Genomic DNA, 19,228 nt, shown 5'->3' with positions numbered 1-19,228 from the left:
TCAGGCTGCCGATTTCGTAGGCGAGGCTGTGAGGCTCGGAGAAGTTAGAGATTGACCAACAGTGCAGGTAGAGAGGCCATGGGAGGCGACCGAGGGGTCCCTGGAAGTATACTGTGGCTGTGAGGGGAAGTGAGGGACGTGGGAAGGGACGGAGCGTACACAGGGACGGTCTGTGGCCATGCGGTGGGGGCTGATGGCACAGGTGAGTGACAGCGACAGGGTGTGTGGGGAGAGGGCGTCCCGGGCAGCCGCAGTTGACGGCGGTGAGGACCGGAAGGGACGAGGCCAGATGGTGTGGTTCTAACCACTCGCCCCGCCTCCACGGAAAGAAAGTTCACCCCCACCCCCTCCCCGCCGGCACTGCCGGTGTTGGAGGCTCGTTCTTAACCGTCTCTCTTTGGGCCCCGCTTCTCCCACCGTCCAGGCTCTGTGTGTACCACCCGCACCAAGACCGGGGTGGGCTACCCCCAACTGAGTGCCGTGATCGAGTGTGCGGACTCCGCCCACGGCCTGAAGGGGCACATCATCTCCGTAAGTGCCCGGCGGGGCAGGGGGGGTGGATGTGGGAACACCTCGGGGCTTCGGGGAGGCCCCTGCTCCTTGGCCCTTCATCCACTTGGCATCCCGTGGGCTTGGCAGTGAGCCGGGCACCTTGGTCACAGCGGTGACATCTGGCGGAGACCCAGGCCCTGCTCCCCAGGCACATTAGTCACTAACAACTCAAGGTCGTAGGCAGCAGGATGGGGGCTACGCGGGGAGCTTTGAGAGAACGAGGGGGCCGCAAATTAGTTGGCTACAAAGCACCCCAACCTGGGTGGATCAAACGAGAGAAAAACTCCCCGTCTCCCCGTTGGGGAGGCCAGAGGTCTGAGATCGGGGTATCCGCAGGGTCACGAGGGCCGTGGGGGAACCTCTGTTCCCGGCCTCTGGAGCTTCTAGTGGTTTCTCGGCTGGTGGCACCATAGCCTCGTGTTCCTGTGGCGTGTGCCCCGTGTGCGTGCGTGTGTCCACGTTTCCCCTTTGTGGGAGGACTCCAGTCGTGTCGGATTAGGGACGCACCCTCCTCCAGGACGACTTCATGTTAGCTAGTCCCACCTGCAGTGCTGTGAAATGCTGCCAGTGACAGGTCACCGGAGTGAGGGCCGATGCAGTGGCTTGGTGGGGGCAGAAGTTACATTTCCGTGGGCTCAGAAAAGACGGGAAGGGGTGAGGGGAGGCAGGGAGCGTGATCTAGCAGCAATTCCAGGAAGCTCCCGGAAGGACTGCGGCGTGGTGCTCAGCCTCTAAACATCAAGGATGGAGTGAGTGAATGAATGCCGAGTTAAAATCTGTCCTCACCTCAGCCGTGGTTCTACACTACCTTTACTGCTGTGGTGACTGCCATGCAGACAGTCACAGAGACGGTCCCCTGCTCTTCCCTTCCAGATAAGATGCTCGAGGGGCGCCTGGGTGGCTCAGTCGGTTAAGCGTCCGACACGGGCTCGGGTCATGATCTCGCAGTTTGTGAGTTCGAGCCCCGAGTCGGGCTCTGTGCTGACACTTGCTCAGAGCCCGGAGGCTGCTCCAGATTCTGTCTCTCCCTTTCTCTCTGCCCCTTCCCCACTCTGTCCCTCAAAAATAAATAGACATTAAAAAAAATTAAAAAAAAAAAAAGATGCTCGGAACAGGACAACATGTGGGATATAGTCTGAAAGACAACCACAGTTTCCACTTATGTGGATGTTTTTATAAATACGTGTATATACACACACACGTGTAAATTTGTACGTACGTATAAAATAAATGTAAACGTATAAAATATATTACATACTTACATAAAAATATATGTAATATATAATTACCATATAATTAAATATATAATCAAGAATATATAATGTAAATATAAAAATACACGTTCCCTTAGTATACATTCATTACATTATATACAGTTAGGTACATATTCCACTTATGTGCATGTTTTATATACGTAACATGTTTATTTTGCATTTACGTTTATAAAAATCACATATGTGTAATTTTCTTTACAAATTCTGAATTAGTGGCATGATTTCAGTGGTCCTGTAACACTGTTGACTCTTTTCACTGTTCGGTTGCTCAGCTGGGCTCCCACGTTAAATAATTGATAGGTGATTTAAAAACAACACACAAATGCATCAAACAAATTACATATCCCTGCAGAATGATGTCGTGTTGATTTCAGCTCAGCACTTCGGCATGTTGATGTTTGATTTCTGGACTTGCTTTGGGGACATAGTAACACTCTTTAAAAACCCCTACGTGCATACTCCCTCGTGTCGAGCCTCACCGTGGCAATTGGGTTGCTGTCGCTGTTGCTTCCCCGGAGCTGGGGTCCTGTCCTTACCTTGCAGTCCAGTGCAGACTTCCTGTCCTCCTCCTAATTCTTCGTGCGAGTTTTTCGTCCATCCGTCCATCCAATCAGCAAGTTTTTATGGAACATCTACTATGTGGAATAAATGACAGGTTTATTGGTTGCTGACAGTTGTAAGGACCTCCATTCATTACCCCTTCCCTGAGCGCTTGTCCCGGGACCCAGATGAACACCCGTTCACTGTGACGTAAAGCCCTTTGCTGAATGCGGTGATCCAGCTCCCTGAGATCCTCAAACTGCGTCAGTCTCCAGTATGACATAGGACAGTGGTCCTTAGGTCCCCACTTTGGCCTTGTTTTGGGCTGGCTACATGAGAGTCACCACAGAAGCTTTCTTAAAAAGATATCCCTGGACCCCATCTTAGCAAATTCGACTCTTCAGAAGTTGGCCACAAAAGCACCATGTGTAATTTAGTCATGAATCTCTATTACATGATAATTTTCACCATTAAGAGTCTTCATCAAAATATGGACCCCGGGGGCACCTGGGTGGTCCAGTTAGTTGAGCATCCAGCTTCAGCTCAGGTCATGATCTCACGGGTCATGAGTTCGAGCCCCACATCAGGCTCTGTGCTGACAGCTCAGAGCCTGGAGCCTGCTTCAGGTTCTGTGTCTCCCTCTCTCTCTGCCCTCCCCCACTCGCACTCTGACTCTCTCTCTCTCTCTCTCTCTCAGAGATAAATAAACTTTTATGGACCCCGTATCATATATATTTCTTGAATGGCCACCATTTCCAAGGTCAGTGAATGTCCAATGAATGGTTCCACTATGAACGTGTTCTGAGTTCCCCATACTTATGTCCTTCTGGAAACTTCACACCTGCTTAGTTGATGGCTCATTTTTGCTCTGTTTGCACACCAGCCACTGAAAATCAACTTGGGATCTCTTTATATAGCACCACCTCATTGACAGTTCGCCTTAGCGGTTTTCTCAGTGTAGTGCCCAGACAAGCAGCATCAGTATCAACTGAGAACTTGTTAGAAATTCTCGGACCTGGCTTAGACCTACAGCATCGGCAGCTCTGAAGGTGAGGCCCAGGTGTCCGTTTTAAGAAGCCCTCCAGGAAACTGTGATGTGCTCTCAACTTTGAGAACCACTGGTTTCTGTAGTGGAGGCTCAGCTACCCTGCTTGGGTCAGGTTTTATCGGCCGGTCCCCAGGGAACAGCTTCTCTGACTTTTGTCAGTTAGTGATAGTGACAGCCCAGGCTTGTGGTCCTGGTGCTTCGAGGCTCTCCGTAACGGTGGGAGATTTCTCAGATGGGGTCAGAAGTTCTGTTTGTGGCCAGAAAACCAGGTGAAGTTCACAGACTCACGTGGGATCGGTACCCTTGACCTGAGCTCATTCCTCCTGGCTAGCTGAGTGTCTTGGGGTTCAGCAGCCATTTCTTCCACTGTCCCTTTGATAGGGTTTCACAAGTAGGTTTCTCTCCCTTGCGAGCCATCCCTAAACCCCCTGGAAACCCATCAGATATTTTGGATCTGCTACTCTGTCCGGTTTCCTTCCAGCTGTCTCATTTTACACTTTAGTTGCTGAATTTGCACATCCATGCTGTTGAAATTCAGAAAAGGAAGCCACAGCATGGGGCTCTTAGCAGGCGCTTACACTCAAGAGGCTGGACTTGAATTAGGTTTCTATTTATTATGGCCCACATGGGGTTCTAAGAGGCAGAGAGCATAAATTCAGGACACCCCCTGCGTAGGTGAAGATTAAAGTGTGACTGAGTTTTGTCTTGCCACCATCAGCTAGGGACATCACACAAAAGAGGATTTTAATGGTGGAAACAGACCTAGAGGAAGGAATGGCTATTATTTATTGAGCATCTATTACCTTTCCGGCACAAATCACTTATAATTTCTAATCTTTGGAACAGCCTGGAGAACTAACTGTTATTGTCACTTGACAGGTGTATTAGTCAGAGTTCTCTAGAGAACCAGAACCAATAGGGTGTGCGTGTGTGTGTGTGTGTGTGTGTGTGTGTGTGTGTGTGTGGCAAGAGAGGAGGGGGAGGGAGTATTCATTATAAGGAACTGGTTCATGTGATTATGGGGGAGTGAGAAGCCCCAAGATCTACAGGGTGAGTTGCTAAGCCAGGCATCTAGGAAAGCTGATGGTCTAGTGATAGTCTGAGTGGGAGTCTGAAGGCCTGAGAACCAGGAAGAGCTGACGGTTTCATTTCAGTTGGGAGTTAAAAGGTAGGAAAAAGCCCCTGTCCCGGTTCAGAGGCAGTCACTCAGGAAAAATCCACTTAAGGAGGGTCGGCCCTCTTGTTCCATTCAAATCTTCAACTGATGAGATGGGGCCCACCCACTTCCTTTTCTCCATCTACCGATTGAAATGTTAATCTCATTAAAAAAACAAACAAACAAACAAACCCTCCTGGGGCCCCTGGGTGGTTCCATCAGTTAAGTGTCTGTCTTTGGCTCAGGTCATGATTTCACAGTTTGTGAGTTCGAGCCCCACATTGGGCTGTCTGCTGTCAGCACAGAGCCTGCTTCCAATCCTCTGTCCCCCTCTCTCGCCCACCCCCACCCCACACACTCTTGCATGCTCTCTCTTTCGAAAATACATACACACAAAACAACTCTTCCGGAAACACCCAGACTTTTCTAGGCACTCCGTGGCCCAGTCTAGCTGATACATAAAGTTAGCCATCAGAACCAGGGGAGGAACTAAAGCCTCGGGATCTTAAGTGACTTGTTCAACATCACTGCCGGCAATGGCAGAGCCAGCACTCAACAGAGGTCTGTTATCTCCAGTACTCCATCCAGTCTTCCCTTGACTATCCCCTGCCCCCTGCCCCACTCAGCTTGGAAAATGAGGAGGCTCAAGGAGAGTGGAAAAGAAAGACTTGCTGAAGTCACAGAAGATGCGGGGTGGGGACAGGACCCCGTCGGTTTTCCATCCCAGTGCGCGGGGAGACATCACCTTCCTCTGTTCTTCCAGCTAGTCCTTCCCCACACAGCCCCCATGCATGCCTTCCAGTGGGGAGAGGACAGTCCCCGGAGCACTAAGGTTAGAAGGGGAGCTTCGAACAACCACTGAGTTCGCTTTCCCCCCGATAACCCAGCAAACCTGGACTGGTGCTTCACAGGACCTAGAAAGAAGTCCTGGGATTAAGTTGACTGGGATCATGGTTGTTTCTTCTAACTCAAGCTCCAGCATTTTCTTTTTCTTTTCTTTTTTTTTTTAATGTTTATTTTTGAGAGAGAGAATGAGTGTGGGCGGGGTGGCAAAGCAGAGAGAGAGGGAGATAGAGGATCTAAAGCAGGCTCTGTGCTGAGCAGAGAGCCCGGTGTGGGGCTCGAACGCACAAACCGTGAGATCATGACCTGAGCCAAAATCAAGAGTTGGACGCTTAACCAGCTGAGCCAGCCAGGGGCTCCCCTAAAGCTCCAGCGTTTTTTTTTTTTGTTTGTTTGTTTTTAAAAAAAAATTTTTTTTAACGTTTTATTTATTTTTGAGACAGAGACAGAGCATGAACGGGGGAGGGGCAGAGAGAGAGGGAGACACAGAATCAGAAGCAGGCTCCAGGCTCTGAGCCATCAGCCCAGAGCCCGACGCGGGGCTCGAACCCACGGACTGTGAGATCGTGACCTGAGCTGAAGTCGGACGCTTAACCGCCTGAGCCACCCAGGCGCCCCAAAGCTCCAGCATTTTAATGAGCACATTTTATGAAGACCGAGAGAGCATGCTTATCAAGACTCAGGAGGCCCTGCATCAGGAAGGGCCGGTAACAGTAAGGATCCAGATGGTTCGGAGTAGTCCCCAACCCTCTCCTTCTCTGTACTCAGTCACTAGTGCTCACATTCGCCCACGGACCCTCTGCGGGGATGAAAAAATGGTTCAGCAAATCTCCAATAATTTTAATAGTTTAATATAGCACTTTAGGAGCAGTTAGACCATTCTTTAGAAAGACCTAAACAGAGTGGGGCACCTGGGTGGCTCAGTCGGTTAAGCATCCGACTCTTGATTTTGGGTCAGGTCGTGATCTGGTTTGTGAGTTTGAGCCCCGCATCAGACTCTGCACTGATGGAGCGGAGCCTGCTTGGGATTCTGTCTCCCTCTCTCTCTCTCTGCCCTCCTCTCCCTGCTCTCTCTCTCTCTTTCAAAATAAATAAATAAACATTTAAAAATTAAAAAAGACAAAGACCTAAACAAAGAAATTTCAGGTAAATGAATTTTTTTGACGCCTGAAAAATGCCTCCCCCCCGCCAAACAGGTTTAGCCTAGAAAAAGTGAGAAAATACAGATAAACATGAAGATTACTAGAAGTGCTGTCCTCTTAAGATAACCACCACTGCTCCTGTTCTGATAAGGGTGATTCTAGACGTTTTTAGAGTGTACTCAACCGGGGCTCTAACCTTGTTCTTCCATTGGTATAGCTGTGTGACCTGGGGCAAGTCACCCAACCTTCCTGAGCCCCCCTCATGCTTCCCTCCACCCACAAAATATCAACTTTATGTTCTTGTGGTGTTCGAATAGAAAAATGAAGTTTGTAGCACCCCCCTGGCCCATAGTAGGTGCTTGATTTGCATTCCCTCTGCGTCTTCCTTACTTGCTTCACCAGCCTCCACTTGAGAGAAGAGCAGGGTTTTTTTTTATTTTAATTTTTTTTTAGTGTTAATTTGTTTTTGAGAGACAGAAAGTGCAAGTGGGGGAGGGGCAGAGAGAGCGGGAGACACAGAATCCAAAGCAGGCTCCAGGCTCTGAGCTGTCGGCACAGAGCCCGACGCGGGGCTCGAACTCACAAACCTCGAGATCATGACCTGAGCCAAAGTCGGACCCTCATCCGACCGAGCCACCCAGGCGCCCCCAGGGAAGAGCAGGTATTTTTAAGAAGAAAAGGTAGGCTGAAGCTTCACAGATCAAGTTCCTACCGCTCATGTCATGTGATGCTTTTGCTACTAAAATGTAATGTTAACACTCTGGAACAACAAAAACAAGAGGCTCTTCGAATATTGGCACCTTGTTTCTGATAACCTCCCGGCAGCTGTGAATGTTTATAAGGGAAAGCGAATGCATGTTTTAGATTGTAGAGATCTGCCCCGGCTGCCCTACCTCCCAGGTACATGAAAGGGCGCTTTGAACAACTTTTGCAAGTTACCTGGAAATGGTAGCAGAGAGCAGCCTCCTTTGCCCTAAAGCATTATGTGACGTTGGATTGCACTGGGTTAAATGCACAGTCTGGCTTGTTTGGGCTGCGTTGTCTCTTTACAAACGCGCCGAACAGAAGATGCCGCAAGTGTGATTTCCCCTCCGTGACACGTCATGGAGCCCTCTTTTTTTCTAAAGAATTTTTTTTTTAATGTTTATTTATTTTAGAGAGGGAGAGAGAAAGAGAGGAAATGCACAAGCGGGGGAGGGGCAGAGAGAGAGGGAGACACAGAATCCGAAGCGGGCCCCAGGCTCTGAGCCATCAGCACAGAGCCCGATGTAGGGCTGGAACTCACGGACCGTGAGATCGTGACCTGAGCCGAAGTTGGACGCTTCACCGACTGAGCCCCCCAGGCGCCCCATCACGAAGTCCTCTCAACTGTGGGCATCTGTCTTGGCCCATCCTGGGAAGAGAAGAGCTCCTTTTCGAGGGTCCCAGTAGCCCAGGGCCTCATCACTAACCACAAAAATGCAGAAGTGTGGGGGCCCCACTCGAGACACCCTGGCAGTCCATGGCGACTCACAAGCAAGTGAGTACAAGACTTGGGGAGTGTGTGTGTGTGTGTGTGTGTGTGTGTGTGTGGTGCTGTAAGTCAGATAACGTCCAGCTTCATGGGAACATGAATTTGTTTATTCTTCTGAGGTCATAAGTTTGAAACCCTGTCATGTGAAACTGGTTTTGATAACGAGATAAAGCACTTAAAAATCGGCAGGACGAGCGAAGGGCATACAGGGGGCTTGTACCTTTGATAGAGAAAGTAGACATGCTGAAGTTTGGAAGCACCGACATGAGGTACAATCCCAAGTCCTGTCACTGTCTTCGCACGGACGGCTTGGCCACGTCACTTCCACAGAGACACTACTTCCGAAATGACCATTCGTTCCTCAGCACCCTGTGGCCCTCTGGGATCAGAGAAGCTGCTCGTGAATACAGGCATACCTTGTTTATTGCACCAAGCTTCGGTGCTCTTCTTAGATACCACGTTTGTTTATTTGTTTTTTTGTTCTGTTTTGTTTTTACAAATTGAAGGTTTATGGCAACCCGCCAATGGGCGAGTATGTTGGCACCATTTTTCCAATGGCATCTGCCTGCTTTGCGTCTCTGTGCCGCCTTTTGGTTCATTCTCCCCGAATGTCAAACTTTTTCATTATTATATTTGTGTCTGATCTGTGATCAGCGGTCCCGGCTTGCCGAGAAAGCTCAGGGGATGTTTAGCGTTTTTTAGCAATAAAGTACATTTTAATGAAGGTGTGCACCTTTTTTTTTTTTTTTTTTCAATGTTTGTTTATTTTTGGGACAGAGAGAGACAGAGCATGAACGGGGGAGGGGCAGAGAGAGAGAGGGAGACACAGAATCGGAAACAGGCTCCAGGCTCTGATCCATCAGCCCAGAGCCTGACGCGGGGCTCGAACTCCCGGACCGCAAGATCGTGACCTGGCTGAAGTCGAAAGCTTAACCGACTGCGCCACCCAGGCGCCCCCTGTGTACCTTTTTTTGAGAATGTAAGGCTGTTGCACAGTTGGTAGACTACAGGGCACCGTACGTGTAGCTGTTCTACGCACTGAGAAACCAGGAAACTCACTGGACTTGCTTTGTTGGGGTATTCGCTTTACTGCAGTGGTCTGGAACTCAAAGCAGCAATGTTTCCGAGGTGTGCCTGTAACGGACTTGACTGAGGAAGCATTTGTACTCGGTAAAGATTCGTAAAGAAACAAGACAAGCTTTCCACACCTACCTTTTGATCCAACTGCAAAGAAGTAATGAAGCAGAAATGGAGTTCTGGTTCCTAGAGGGAACTTAAAAAAGGGGGGAATTCAGGGGGCGCCTGGGTGGCTCAGTCAGTTAAGCGTCCAACTTCTGCTCAGGTCATGATCTCGCGGTTTGTGAGTTCGAGCCCCACATCGGGCTCTGTGCTGATAGCTCAGAGCCTGGAGCCTGCTTCGGATTCTGTGTCTCCCTCTCTCCCTGCCCCTCCTCTGCTCACACTGTGTGTGTGTGTGTGTGTGTCAAAAAAAATAATAAAAATAATAAAACATTAAAAAAAAGGAGGGTGGGAATTGAGTCACAGAGACACCATGCTCTCCGTTGGAGGCGCTGTTCATGAAGTGGTTCATCTCCGTTCACTAGATGCCCCCCAACTCCGGGGGCGCACACACCTTCCCGCCAGTTGTGACCTAAGGTGGCCTGGGCAGCCTGTGTTTTCTGTGTCCTTCCCAAGGCTGGCGTGACGCCTTTGCGGGCGGGTCCCGCCTCCCGGCTCTGACCCTAGGGCTTGGCTGTCACACCAGCCCTCGGCACGGGCCTGCCCCTGCTGCCCCTGGGCCTTTGCTTCTTTGCCTCTCGTTCTGTGGGGTCTGGCTGCAACTCCCGGCCACCCTCGCCGTCCTCCTTGGACTCCTGCATCGAAGAGCAGGCAGCAGCCTGTGTCTGTAGGGACGCGCCTTGGGCTCTGCGTCCTGGAAGCCTCCCACCGCGTTGCTGGTGTGTAAACATAACCCCCGTGGCTGGACCTGCCCGGCGGCCCTAGGTGACCGTCCCGCAGGCATTAGCCCCAGGCGTGTGCCCTCCGTGGGTGGCGAGGGGGATCCAGGGTGCATGTTTGATTGTAAGTTAACTGGGCACGATTCGTGAAGATGAGCGGGAGGTGCGTGGAGTGGCTGGAATCATGCAGGAGCTAACTCAGTGTCCTTTCCCTGGCTCTTCAAATAATCCCGCTCTTATCCTAAATAAACCTCCCCTCCCGCCAGGCAGGAGGGAAAGGTGACTGCTTGGATGAGCAATGAATTCAGAAGGCCCAGGCCCGGCGTCTTGTGTGAGGGGCTGGCGGCGGGGGCGGGGGGGGGGGGGGGGCGAGGTCTCAGAGCAGCTCCTGCCCAGGGCTTCCAGGGCAAGGCAGACCCCGAGGGGTAACACGGCAGGGTTTTGGAGGGGGGGGACGGAAGGTGCAAACAGAAGGTGCAAACGGGAGCAAACTGAGTCAGAACACAATAACCCAGGAGTGCTGGGTTCGGGCTCTGAGGGTCGCTGTTTTTGGCTGGGGGCTTGCCCTTGGCTGGGGTGCCCCCGGATATCACCTCCGGATGACCGAGTCACCCCAGGGGAGGGGACATCCTGGCTGAGCACCCCGCTGACGCCCTCTCCTTGCTTTTTCCTCTTCGAAGGACGGAGGCTGCACTTGTCCAGGAGATGTCGCCAAAGCCTTTGGTAAGGGGACAGGGAGGGAGGGCAGGGAGCTCCCCCAGAGCCTCTGATGGGAATCTGAATGAAGAGGCGGGGCGTGGTGGGGAAATTCTGAGCCTGTGCTGAGTTTCCTATCCCTGGATTCCGGCCCCGATTGGCCACAATCCCCATGTGGGCTTGGTTCTGGTTGGTGGCTGAGCAGACCCAGCCGGCATCCTGGGGTATAGACGCGGGTGACATCCTTACAAGCCAGGTGTAGAAGGCTCAGGGTGCCGGGGAAGAAGCCAGTATCGGGCCCAGAGTGACCTCAGGGAGGGTCTCCAGGACTGAAGTAGGGGGAATCTTTTGGGAGGGACCAGAGCCCACCCCCGCCCCCTCCCCAGCACTTTGTCCCCACAGGCCGAGGCGCCTGTTTCCCAGCAGGGGGCAGCCGGGGCCACCTGGCTTTTCCTTGGGAAAGCAGTAGGCAGGCAGTGCCTCCCCGTGCTGTGCCCTCCGTTCGCCACTTACCCGTGGCCAACTACGTCCGTCAGTCAGAGCTGGTTCATCAAGCGTGTTGGTTATGGAAGGGAACCTAGGGGGCATCTCTGTGTAATCCAGGGTGCCTACTTGATAGTTGAGGCCGAGGCCCTGAGAAGTGAGTGACGAGGTCGGGGTCCCACAGGCCGCTGCAGAGCAGGGAGAGTCAGGACCCCCCCCGCCCCCACTACTGGGCTCACCCCTGTTAGCCAAAGACGTTTTTGTTACTGATTTTTGCATTCAATGTACTTGCTGCCTGGGTGCTCCGGCTTGGGCTCCCCCCACAGAGTAGGAGCTGGCAGTCCTGGTCGGTAAGTGACTGGTCGTTAAGAAGATGCCCGGTAGATAACAGTTCCTGGTTTGGGGGATCCCCTCTGGTGGTCAGTGGGAGGCCTGGCTGGATGCTAGTTTTCCTCTGCCCCCTTAAGGTCACGGCAGGAGGGGCCAAGGATCCAGCGTTCAGGTTAGGGACCCTGGAGTGAAGGACCTGTAAGTCTTGCCACCAGGTAGAAGGGGCCCGTTGTGTGCAGCTTGTCTGATGTCAGGCCAGGGGGCCAGCCCTGCAGGGCCTGGTTCTCTGAGACGCTGAACAGAAGGCCCCGGCCTGCCTAATGCAGATCCCACAGTCCTCCCGTAAATGTGCCCATGACCCCATGGAAGAGGTCAGGACCACTTTTCAGGGGTTCCTATGCTTGCTGCTCCTCCTTGCCCTTTATCCTAATTACTGAATCCATCTGAACCCTGATGTCATCGTGTTCTGGATGTAAACCCTCCATGGGCCTCAGAAGTTCATAGTCAGTGGAGATACTGCACAGCCATCCGGGAACGGGATGGGGAACGGTGAGATTTCTAGTTCTTCGACATATGCCTTTTCCTTTCTTGACTAGTTACTCTAGGTCGACCGTGTGCCGTGCCCTGTGATAAACACTGGAGAGGCAGCTTCGGTGCCATACGTGTGTAGTATTTCGGTTTCTTTTTTTTTTTCTTTTAAGTTTTTTTTTAAACATTTATTTATTATTGAGAGACAGGGAGAGACAGAGCATGAGCAGGGGAGGGGCCGAGAGACGGGGAGACACAGAATCCGAAGCATGTTCCAGGCTCTGAGCTGTCAGCACAGAGCCCGACGCGGGGCTCGAACCCACAAACCACGAGATCATGACCTAAGCCGAAGTCCGACACTTAACTGACAGAGCCACCCAGGAGCCCCAGGTTTCTCTTCTTAATACCCCGTCTCCAGGGTAGGAGTTTCAGTCTGTTCCTGAGGTCTTTTGTGATCGACACAGGCAGAGTGTGAGAGTGCTGATGGCCCAAGGTAGACCAGATGTCTGTTGGGAACACCAGAGGAGTGACTGTGGAGGAGGAGATTAGGCAACACGCTGGAGAAAATGCTGCCCCATTCTCAAGGCTGCTCTGATGACCAGACTTAGACCTCTGCTTGGAAGGTGGTCAAGTTGACCGTCAGTTACCATCAAGGATTTTCTAGTGCGTTAGCCCCCGATCATCAGTGGTGGGCAGCATTTCTCTCTCTGGGTGTCCAGTGCCCATCTTCACTTCTTAACTTTCTCCAAAAAGGGAGAGGTTGAACTCTCCACTTGATTATCACTAGGAGCAAAGGAAGGGTGAGTTGGAGCGGCACGTAGATCCTTCTAGAGCCGATTTTCTCTGAGCGGTTTTCTCTGAGCTCTTCTGCCTTCTTCTTGTCCTCACTGCTGGGAGTTTAGGGGCCGGAGCTGATTTTGTCATGCTGGGAGGGATGTTTTCGGGCCACACTGAGTGTGCCGGAGAGGTGATTGAGAAGAACGGGCAGAAACTCAAGCTCTTCTACGGGATGAGCTCCGAAACCGCGATGAAGAAACACGCAGGAGGGGTCGCCGAATACAGGTAAGGGGAAGCGCCAGCGCCCTGCCCTCTGTGGCTGAGGCCTCACATTTACAGAAACAGGACGGAAACAGGTCTCGAATATCAGTTCTGTTGATACCGATGGGCCGTGGGAGGGAGCTAGAGAATGTACCCTGCTTCTTTCTAAACAGTCCCAGTTTTTATCCAGCCAGCATTTGCTGTGTTGGGGGCCCTCCAAAGGACGTGCAAAGCAGAAGTCTCTTGGCACGGGGGGGGCGGGAAATGTGACAAGGGGGCGACCAGTCTGGGAGGTGACACTCCAGATTTCCAGGGGATGGGCAGGAATGTGTTTGCCCTGTCCTTCCGATTGGGCCTTTGCTCGGCCAGCCCTGTAACTGCCAGTCTCTCGCCTGGAATGAGTTCAGGCTGCAGGCACTGGGCTGAAGAATGGGTTTCCCGTTGCTTGTGAAACAGGTGTGGTGCACGGCGTTGCATGGAGGTCAGGCCTTTCCGGAAGGGTGCCGTGTTTCCCCCGCAGTGGGACCGTCCACAGCCTCCACGCTCTGATGGTTGACACAGGCGGCATTTTTAGCCATTTAATTGTGTCGCTCCCCGCAGAAGGCACGCTGACTCCTGCCTTTTTGTTTTACAAATCCACGATCCCAAGAGATAACCTGGCTATTTTCTGTGTCGCCTCCATATTACGTGTCTGCATGTGTGTTTTAAGAGCCTTAGGACAGCACATAATCATTGCCTGGCCCTGTTCCATAGAAGCTGCTATTACTTCTCGTTGGCATCAGCCTGACGACAAGTCCCACTAAGCAGACAGGACAGAAGGTCTTGCATCCATGGAAACTCAAGCCCTTGCTGCTGGACACCCTCCATTTCTTACCTTCAGCCCATACTTGAAAGCTTCTCTAGAGAATCTGGGATGCAGAGGTGTTGTGGGAGAGTGCGATTGAGCCAGAGGGAAGATCCCAGAACCCCGCTGAGATTCATGGGCGGGCAGGTGGGAGGTGTGGGGGACTCCGCCAGAGTTCCGCGCTTCTGTGGGATCCCGGCGGACTGATGTCCATTCCCATTGTCTCCAGTCTTTTTCTCCTTTGGAAGAGGAACCTCCATCACGATGATGCTGCAGCCTAGGGAAGGCAGGGTGGGGAACAGGAATAGGGGACCACTCTTCTACCATCATCCTGGAAACTTGGGTTAGAACAGGAGGACGCTGTCCCTCCCACGTGGTGCCCGATGGGCGAGGTGGCATGGTTCGTGAGGGTGGGCAGGGTGAGGATTGCTGCCTCGGTGGCACCCCGGACCTCTGGCCCAGGAGCTTCACGCTTCACCAGCAACCACCCTCCCTACCCAGGGGCCTGTGCGGTGTCTGCTGGGTGCTGGTACGTTAAGCGGAGCCATTGTGGTTCGGCAACAGCTAGACGCCTCGCCTGGAGTACATTTACTGCCCTCTCGCTGTTGCATCCGTTTTGGGTGCCAAGGAAAGTCGACAGGGAAGGGCAGACCAGGTTACAGCACACACGGAAGCCAAGGAGCCGAAAGAAAAACCCATCTGTAATTTCAGCAGGGTTTAGGCAAAACGAAAATAGAAGACTCCAGCATATCAAGACTGTTCTGGAAGCCGATTAGACAAGAAAGGGAAGTGCCGAAGGAATTAGAACCTCAATCTGGAGGCAGCCTGGGCCCTGCGGGCTGCATCTGTTTTTTTCCGTCTCTCTCTGTCTCTCTGCCTCCCTCCCTCTTTCTTTCTCTTTTTTTCCCCGGCAGTTTACAGTCTTCTCACAAGAATGGTCCCCCTTTGACGTTGTATTTAATTAAGGTAGAGCTGTTTATGCCTTGCTGCTTCCTTCCCAGCCATTAACCATTTAGTCCTCACGCTGTCCCTGGGAGACAGATCAAAGTACCCCCGTTTTACGGATGAGAAGACTTGGGCTTCAGCAATAAGTGACTTGCACGAGGTGCCATCACCAGGTAGCAGAGAAGCAACGATGAGAGTCTGGATGATTTCCAGCAAGCCCCGGGCAGGCCATGGAAATCTCTTGTAAAAAGCAAGATGGCAGTCACCGTGGGCGCATGGGCAGAGATGTTGGTCCCTGGTCACAGAGCGTGGTGATGTGAATCGTCTTGGGAGTGGCCAGTGACGGGCTCCGAGAGCTTGGTGCTCTGAACCAGCCCTGAGGCCAGCTTGGTCTAGTCAGTGGTTTAAGCGGGTAGATTTCATTGCACTTAAGGGTAGCCTTCGATGTGTGGATTTCAGCACAACAAGAGTTAATGCTGTTTTGAAATCCTAGGTAATGAATTTCTGATTGAGAGATACTATCTTTTCTAGTTGAAGAGACCAGGAAAGAAGAGTCCACCGTTTGGTTAATTGTCAGAATTTCCAGATTGCCCGAGCCTTACATGAAGGCTAGAGCTTTGCATAGATTAGAGATTTCCTTCTTGTAATGCCTGCCAGAAGCAAGTCTGGACTGTATGTCCATGCAGCCTAACAGGGCTTGAGTTGTCCATTTTGTGGATCTTCCTTGACTTAACGGGGCTATGTCCTGATAAACCCATCTTAAGGTAAAAATATCGTAAACTGAAACCCATTTAATACACCTAGCCCATCGGACGTCGTAGCTCGGCCTAGCCCACCTTACGTGTGCTCAGAACACTCACGTTAGCGTTCAGTTGGGTAGAATCTTCTAACACGAGGCCTTTTTAATAAGGAAGTGTTGAATGTCTCGTGTCATTTGTCAAATACCCTACTGCAAAACAGTATATATAGGTCATACGGGTGCAGGGTGGTTGGTCACTGTATTGGGACCGTTCACCCCTCACGATCCCGGGGCTGACGTAGCTGCGGCCATCAGTGGCCTGCATCACAGGTGAGGATTGTCCAAGTCCGGAATGTGATGTATGGTTTCTGCTGAGTGCGCACTGCTTTCGCACCATGGCGGAGTCAAACCGTGGTACGTGGGAGACTGTCTGCATGCATATCTCCTTCACCTCTTAATTGTAGGCAGTTGGCGGGGAGGCTGTTCAAGAGGTAATCCGCCACGTCTGTTCTTCCCCTTGGGCATGTGGGGCTCGGGGTCAACTGGATGCCGGTGTGGGGATTAAGGAGGAGTAGCAAGGAGCAGAGTGGAGGCTACTGCCGAGAAGGTCACTTCTTCCAAGGCTGCTGATGAGGACTTTCCTTTTCCAGACGCTCCCGGTGGCCAGCAGTGAGGCTGCGCGTTTCGCATGGGAGGCACGCATTCATCTGAGATGCTGGTGTGGCCGGCTCGGCATTTGTAGCAAATGTGGGACTGGGGTCAGAGGGTGTGGCACGGAGCTACCTGAGTGCCTTGGGGGCTGTGTCAAGTGCTAAAGCTGGGAGTAATTACAGCTGGGTTCTCACGGGGGGTTGGAAACAACCGATTAGAAAGAAAAGCTTCCTTTTTCTTCCAGAGCTTCCGAGGGCAAGACCGTGGAAGTGCCTTACAAAGGGGATGTAGAAAACACTATTCTGGATATTCTTGGGGGACTGAGGTCCACGTGCACTTACGTGGGGGCCGCCAAACTCAAGGAGCTCAGCAGGAGGGCGACATTCATCCGGGTGACGCAACAGCACAACACGGTGTTCAGCTAACCTTGAGGATGCGGTGACTTCTGGCTCACGGGAGCTTCCACGCACACCTGCTCTCCCACCTCCTCCTGTGACATCAGAGATTCTGGCTGCTCCTGAATGTTGGACTCCTGCCTCCTGCTCCCCCACCTGCCGTCCGGAGGCTTTGGGGCTCCCCTAGTGCCTTCCGGGGCCCCGGAAGCAGGGCGCTGACCGGGTCTGTGGTCAGAGCCCAGCTGCCTGGAACTCATAACCTCATTGTTCAACTGCCCTTTTCCTTCCTTCCTTCCTTTTTTAAAGAAAAATGGTTTCACTTTAATATAATGCAATTATATTAAGACTTGGAGTGCTGGAGTTTGCCTTTGCAGGAAGCAGGTTGTCAAGGGAGCTGGGGGTTTTCTACCTACTTCCCATGCTTAGCTCTTAGCAGTCACAGAGGGGAGGCGAAGGGAAGGGAGGGGAGGGGAGGGGAGGGGAGGGCGGCCAGGCCTGTCAGGGTAACCCTCCAACCCCCCTCTGCTTTCGGTTGCTGGAAAAGAACCAAAAGCACCCGACCGGAACTTGGAGACTTGGCTTTGTGCAGATAGTCATGAGGCACGGCGGCATGTTTTCACCACCTGCGTTACACGTGCCTTCTGGGAACAGGTATCTGTCACCATAAGGTCGATGCTGCTTTGAGGACACTGTCCCTGTCCCGGCTTTTCATTGCGTTTTGTTTTCCCTTCATCTCCTCCCTCCTCCGTCTCGACCTGTCAGGCTGGCCTCTCTCTTAGGTCGTGAGTTATTTTGGAGCTCCGTGGGATGTTTGGTGGAAAGGTCACCCACCAAAACCTGGGCAAGTGGAATCCCGTTGAAAGACTGCAAACACCTTGACCTGTGGCTTCCCAAAAGTCATTGACTTCAATTAGGAGTGAGAATTATTCCCTTCTCGGGGCCATTGATATTCTCAAGAAAGGTATTATTGTAAAGTGGTCAGTTCACTGGTGACAATGGTATTTTCTGGGAGAAAGGACCCGGGCCTTGGAGGAGTGTCCACTATGGCACTTGAAACCGTGAACATGGATTTGTTAACAGTGGCCACTTCTTTTGAGGCATTGCTTGAGGATTAAGACTGGAAAGTATACGCAGACCAGGATGTTTTACTTTTTCTTTTAAACAAGGTTTAGAGAAGCAGACGCGAGAGTGCATTTTCCTTTAAAAAATTAAGTGACTCTCCTGGAATAGAGAAGGATCACACAGTGCTACCGTGGTAAGGACCCCGATGTCCACGGTGACGGACGCCATACAAAGAATCCATCGAAACCATAATGTTCCAGGAAACTATCCTTCCGTTTGTAGTTTTCTAAGAACGCATTGATGGGTTCAGCACCTTCAACGCTGTTGTAAAACTTTTCGCTCCTGACTCCATTAGGAATAGTTATTGTACTTGTGGAAACATGAATTGGCTACACGTTTGAGATGAGGAGGGTCCGGAGGCTGTTTCAACATAGAGCAAGATGTGGGGTTTTGCTGGAGGCACCCCATGTTTTCCGTTTGCTTGTCTGAGGTTTGAGTCCCACACTGTTCCTGTGGAAGATGGTTTCTACTCAAGCTCGTGAGTTTAAGAGATTCTCTGTTGCAATAAAGGAGAGAAGTAAAAGAAGGGAGATCTTAAAGAAATCCATGCAAGATGTACTAGCGGTAGTAAGGGAACTTTCTGGGCACCCCTTGCTTAGCCTGGGCTCACCGCTGTCCCCCTCTTACATCCGGCTGCGGTGCTACACGCAGAGGGGTCTGGGACCGGGATGCCCATCAACCCAGTACGGGCTGTGGTCTTTGCAGAGGCCTGTGCCTGCCTTATCCATCTTGTGTAAAGATTTTGTACCCTCTCTGCTCTTGGTTTCCACCTGCTGGAGGCAGGTCCCTTGCTGAGCTAGTGTTGAGGGAAGCGAATCACCCGGAAGCAGAGATTTTGCAAAAAGCTCCTCGAAGGCCCCGTCGTGCTTTGCCTTCGTACGTGCATCTCTGCCTCCAGTAGCGCTGGGCCCCGGGGAGCCCCGGATGGGGTATCAGGTGCGGCGCTGGGTGCCCGAGTGTTCAACCGCCGCCCCCAGGCCTTCCGGCGCAGGAGTGGGTGCCGGAAGGTGTCCGCGAGTGAGACGCCGTTCACCAGGGGCCGTTCCTGCTAGGCATTTGGTGGTTTCGAGGCCCGTCCCATTGCCGCACGTGAAACCGCTTTTCCCCTCGTGAACATTTGAGCCAAGTCTGTAGCCACTGGGCCTCAACCTCTTAGAACCGTAAGCATCGAGTATTACATCAGCGGGGAAGGCGGTGATTCAGGCTGCTTTCCCCAGACTTGCCCGTAGCACGTGGCACGTCCGTCCAGACCGCCCTGGAGGGAGGGGCAGGACCCCCTCGTGGGTTGCAAGGTCCCCCGGATCCCCCCCCTCCCGTGAGCACTAATGCTCACAGCTCATCGGGGCCTCAATGCCAAGTCCCCAGAGGAGAGTCTTGGCGAGCTACCCGCCCCCAAACATCTAACCAGGAGGACAGCAAGAGGAAAGAGGT

The 19,228-nt window shown here is 52.2% G+C and overlaps 1 protein-coding gene across 1 annotated transcript in view; it reads left to right on the top strand.

Annotated features, from left to right (window-relative positions):
- The window catches only part of GMPR (guanosine monophosphate reductase), a 44,740-nt gene extending 27,739 nt beyond the window's left edge, over nt 1-17,001 (top strand). Inside the window, exons 6-9 of the mRNA XM_086706213.1 lie at nt 425-531; nt 10,707-10,749; nt 12,966-13,125; nt 16,525-17,001. Of these exons, the coding sequence (XP_086562339.1) occupies nt 425-531; nt 10,707-10,749; nt 12,966-13,125; nt 16,525-16,705 (491 nt within the window). The 3' untranslated portion in view covers nt 16,706-17,001. The remainder of the gene's footprint in view (nt 1-424; nt 532-10,706; nt 10,750-12,965; nt 13,126-16,524) is intronic.
- Nucleotides 17,002-19,228: the final 2,227 nt, after the last annotated feature.

This window comes from Puma concolor, chromosome B2, assembly GCF_028749965.1.
Source record: "Puma concolor isolate L17-30 chromosome B2, mPumCon1.1.hap2, whole genome shotgun sequence".
Lineage (NCBI taxonomy): Eukaryota > Metazoa > Chordata > Mammalia > Carnivora > Felidae > Puma > Puma concolor.
This window is presented reverse-complemented; position numbering and strand designations above follow the sequence as displayed.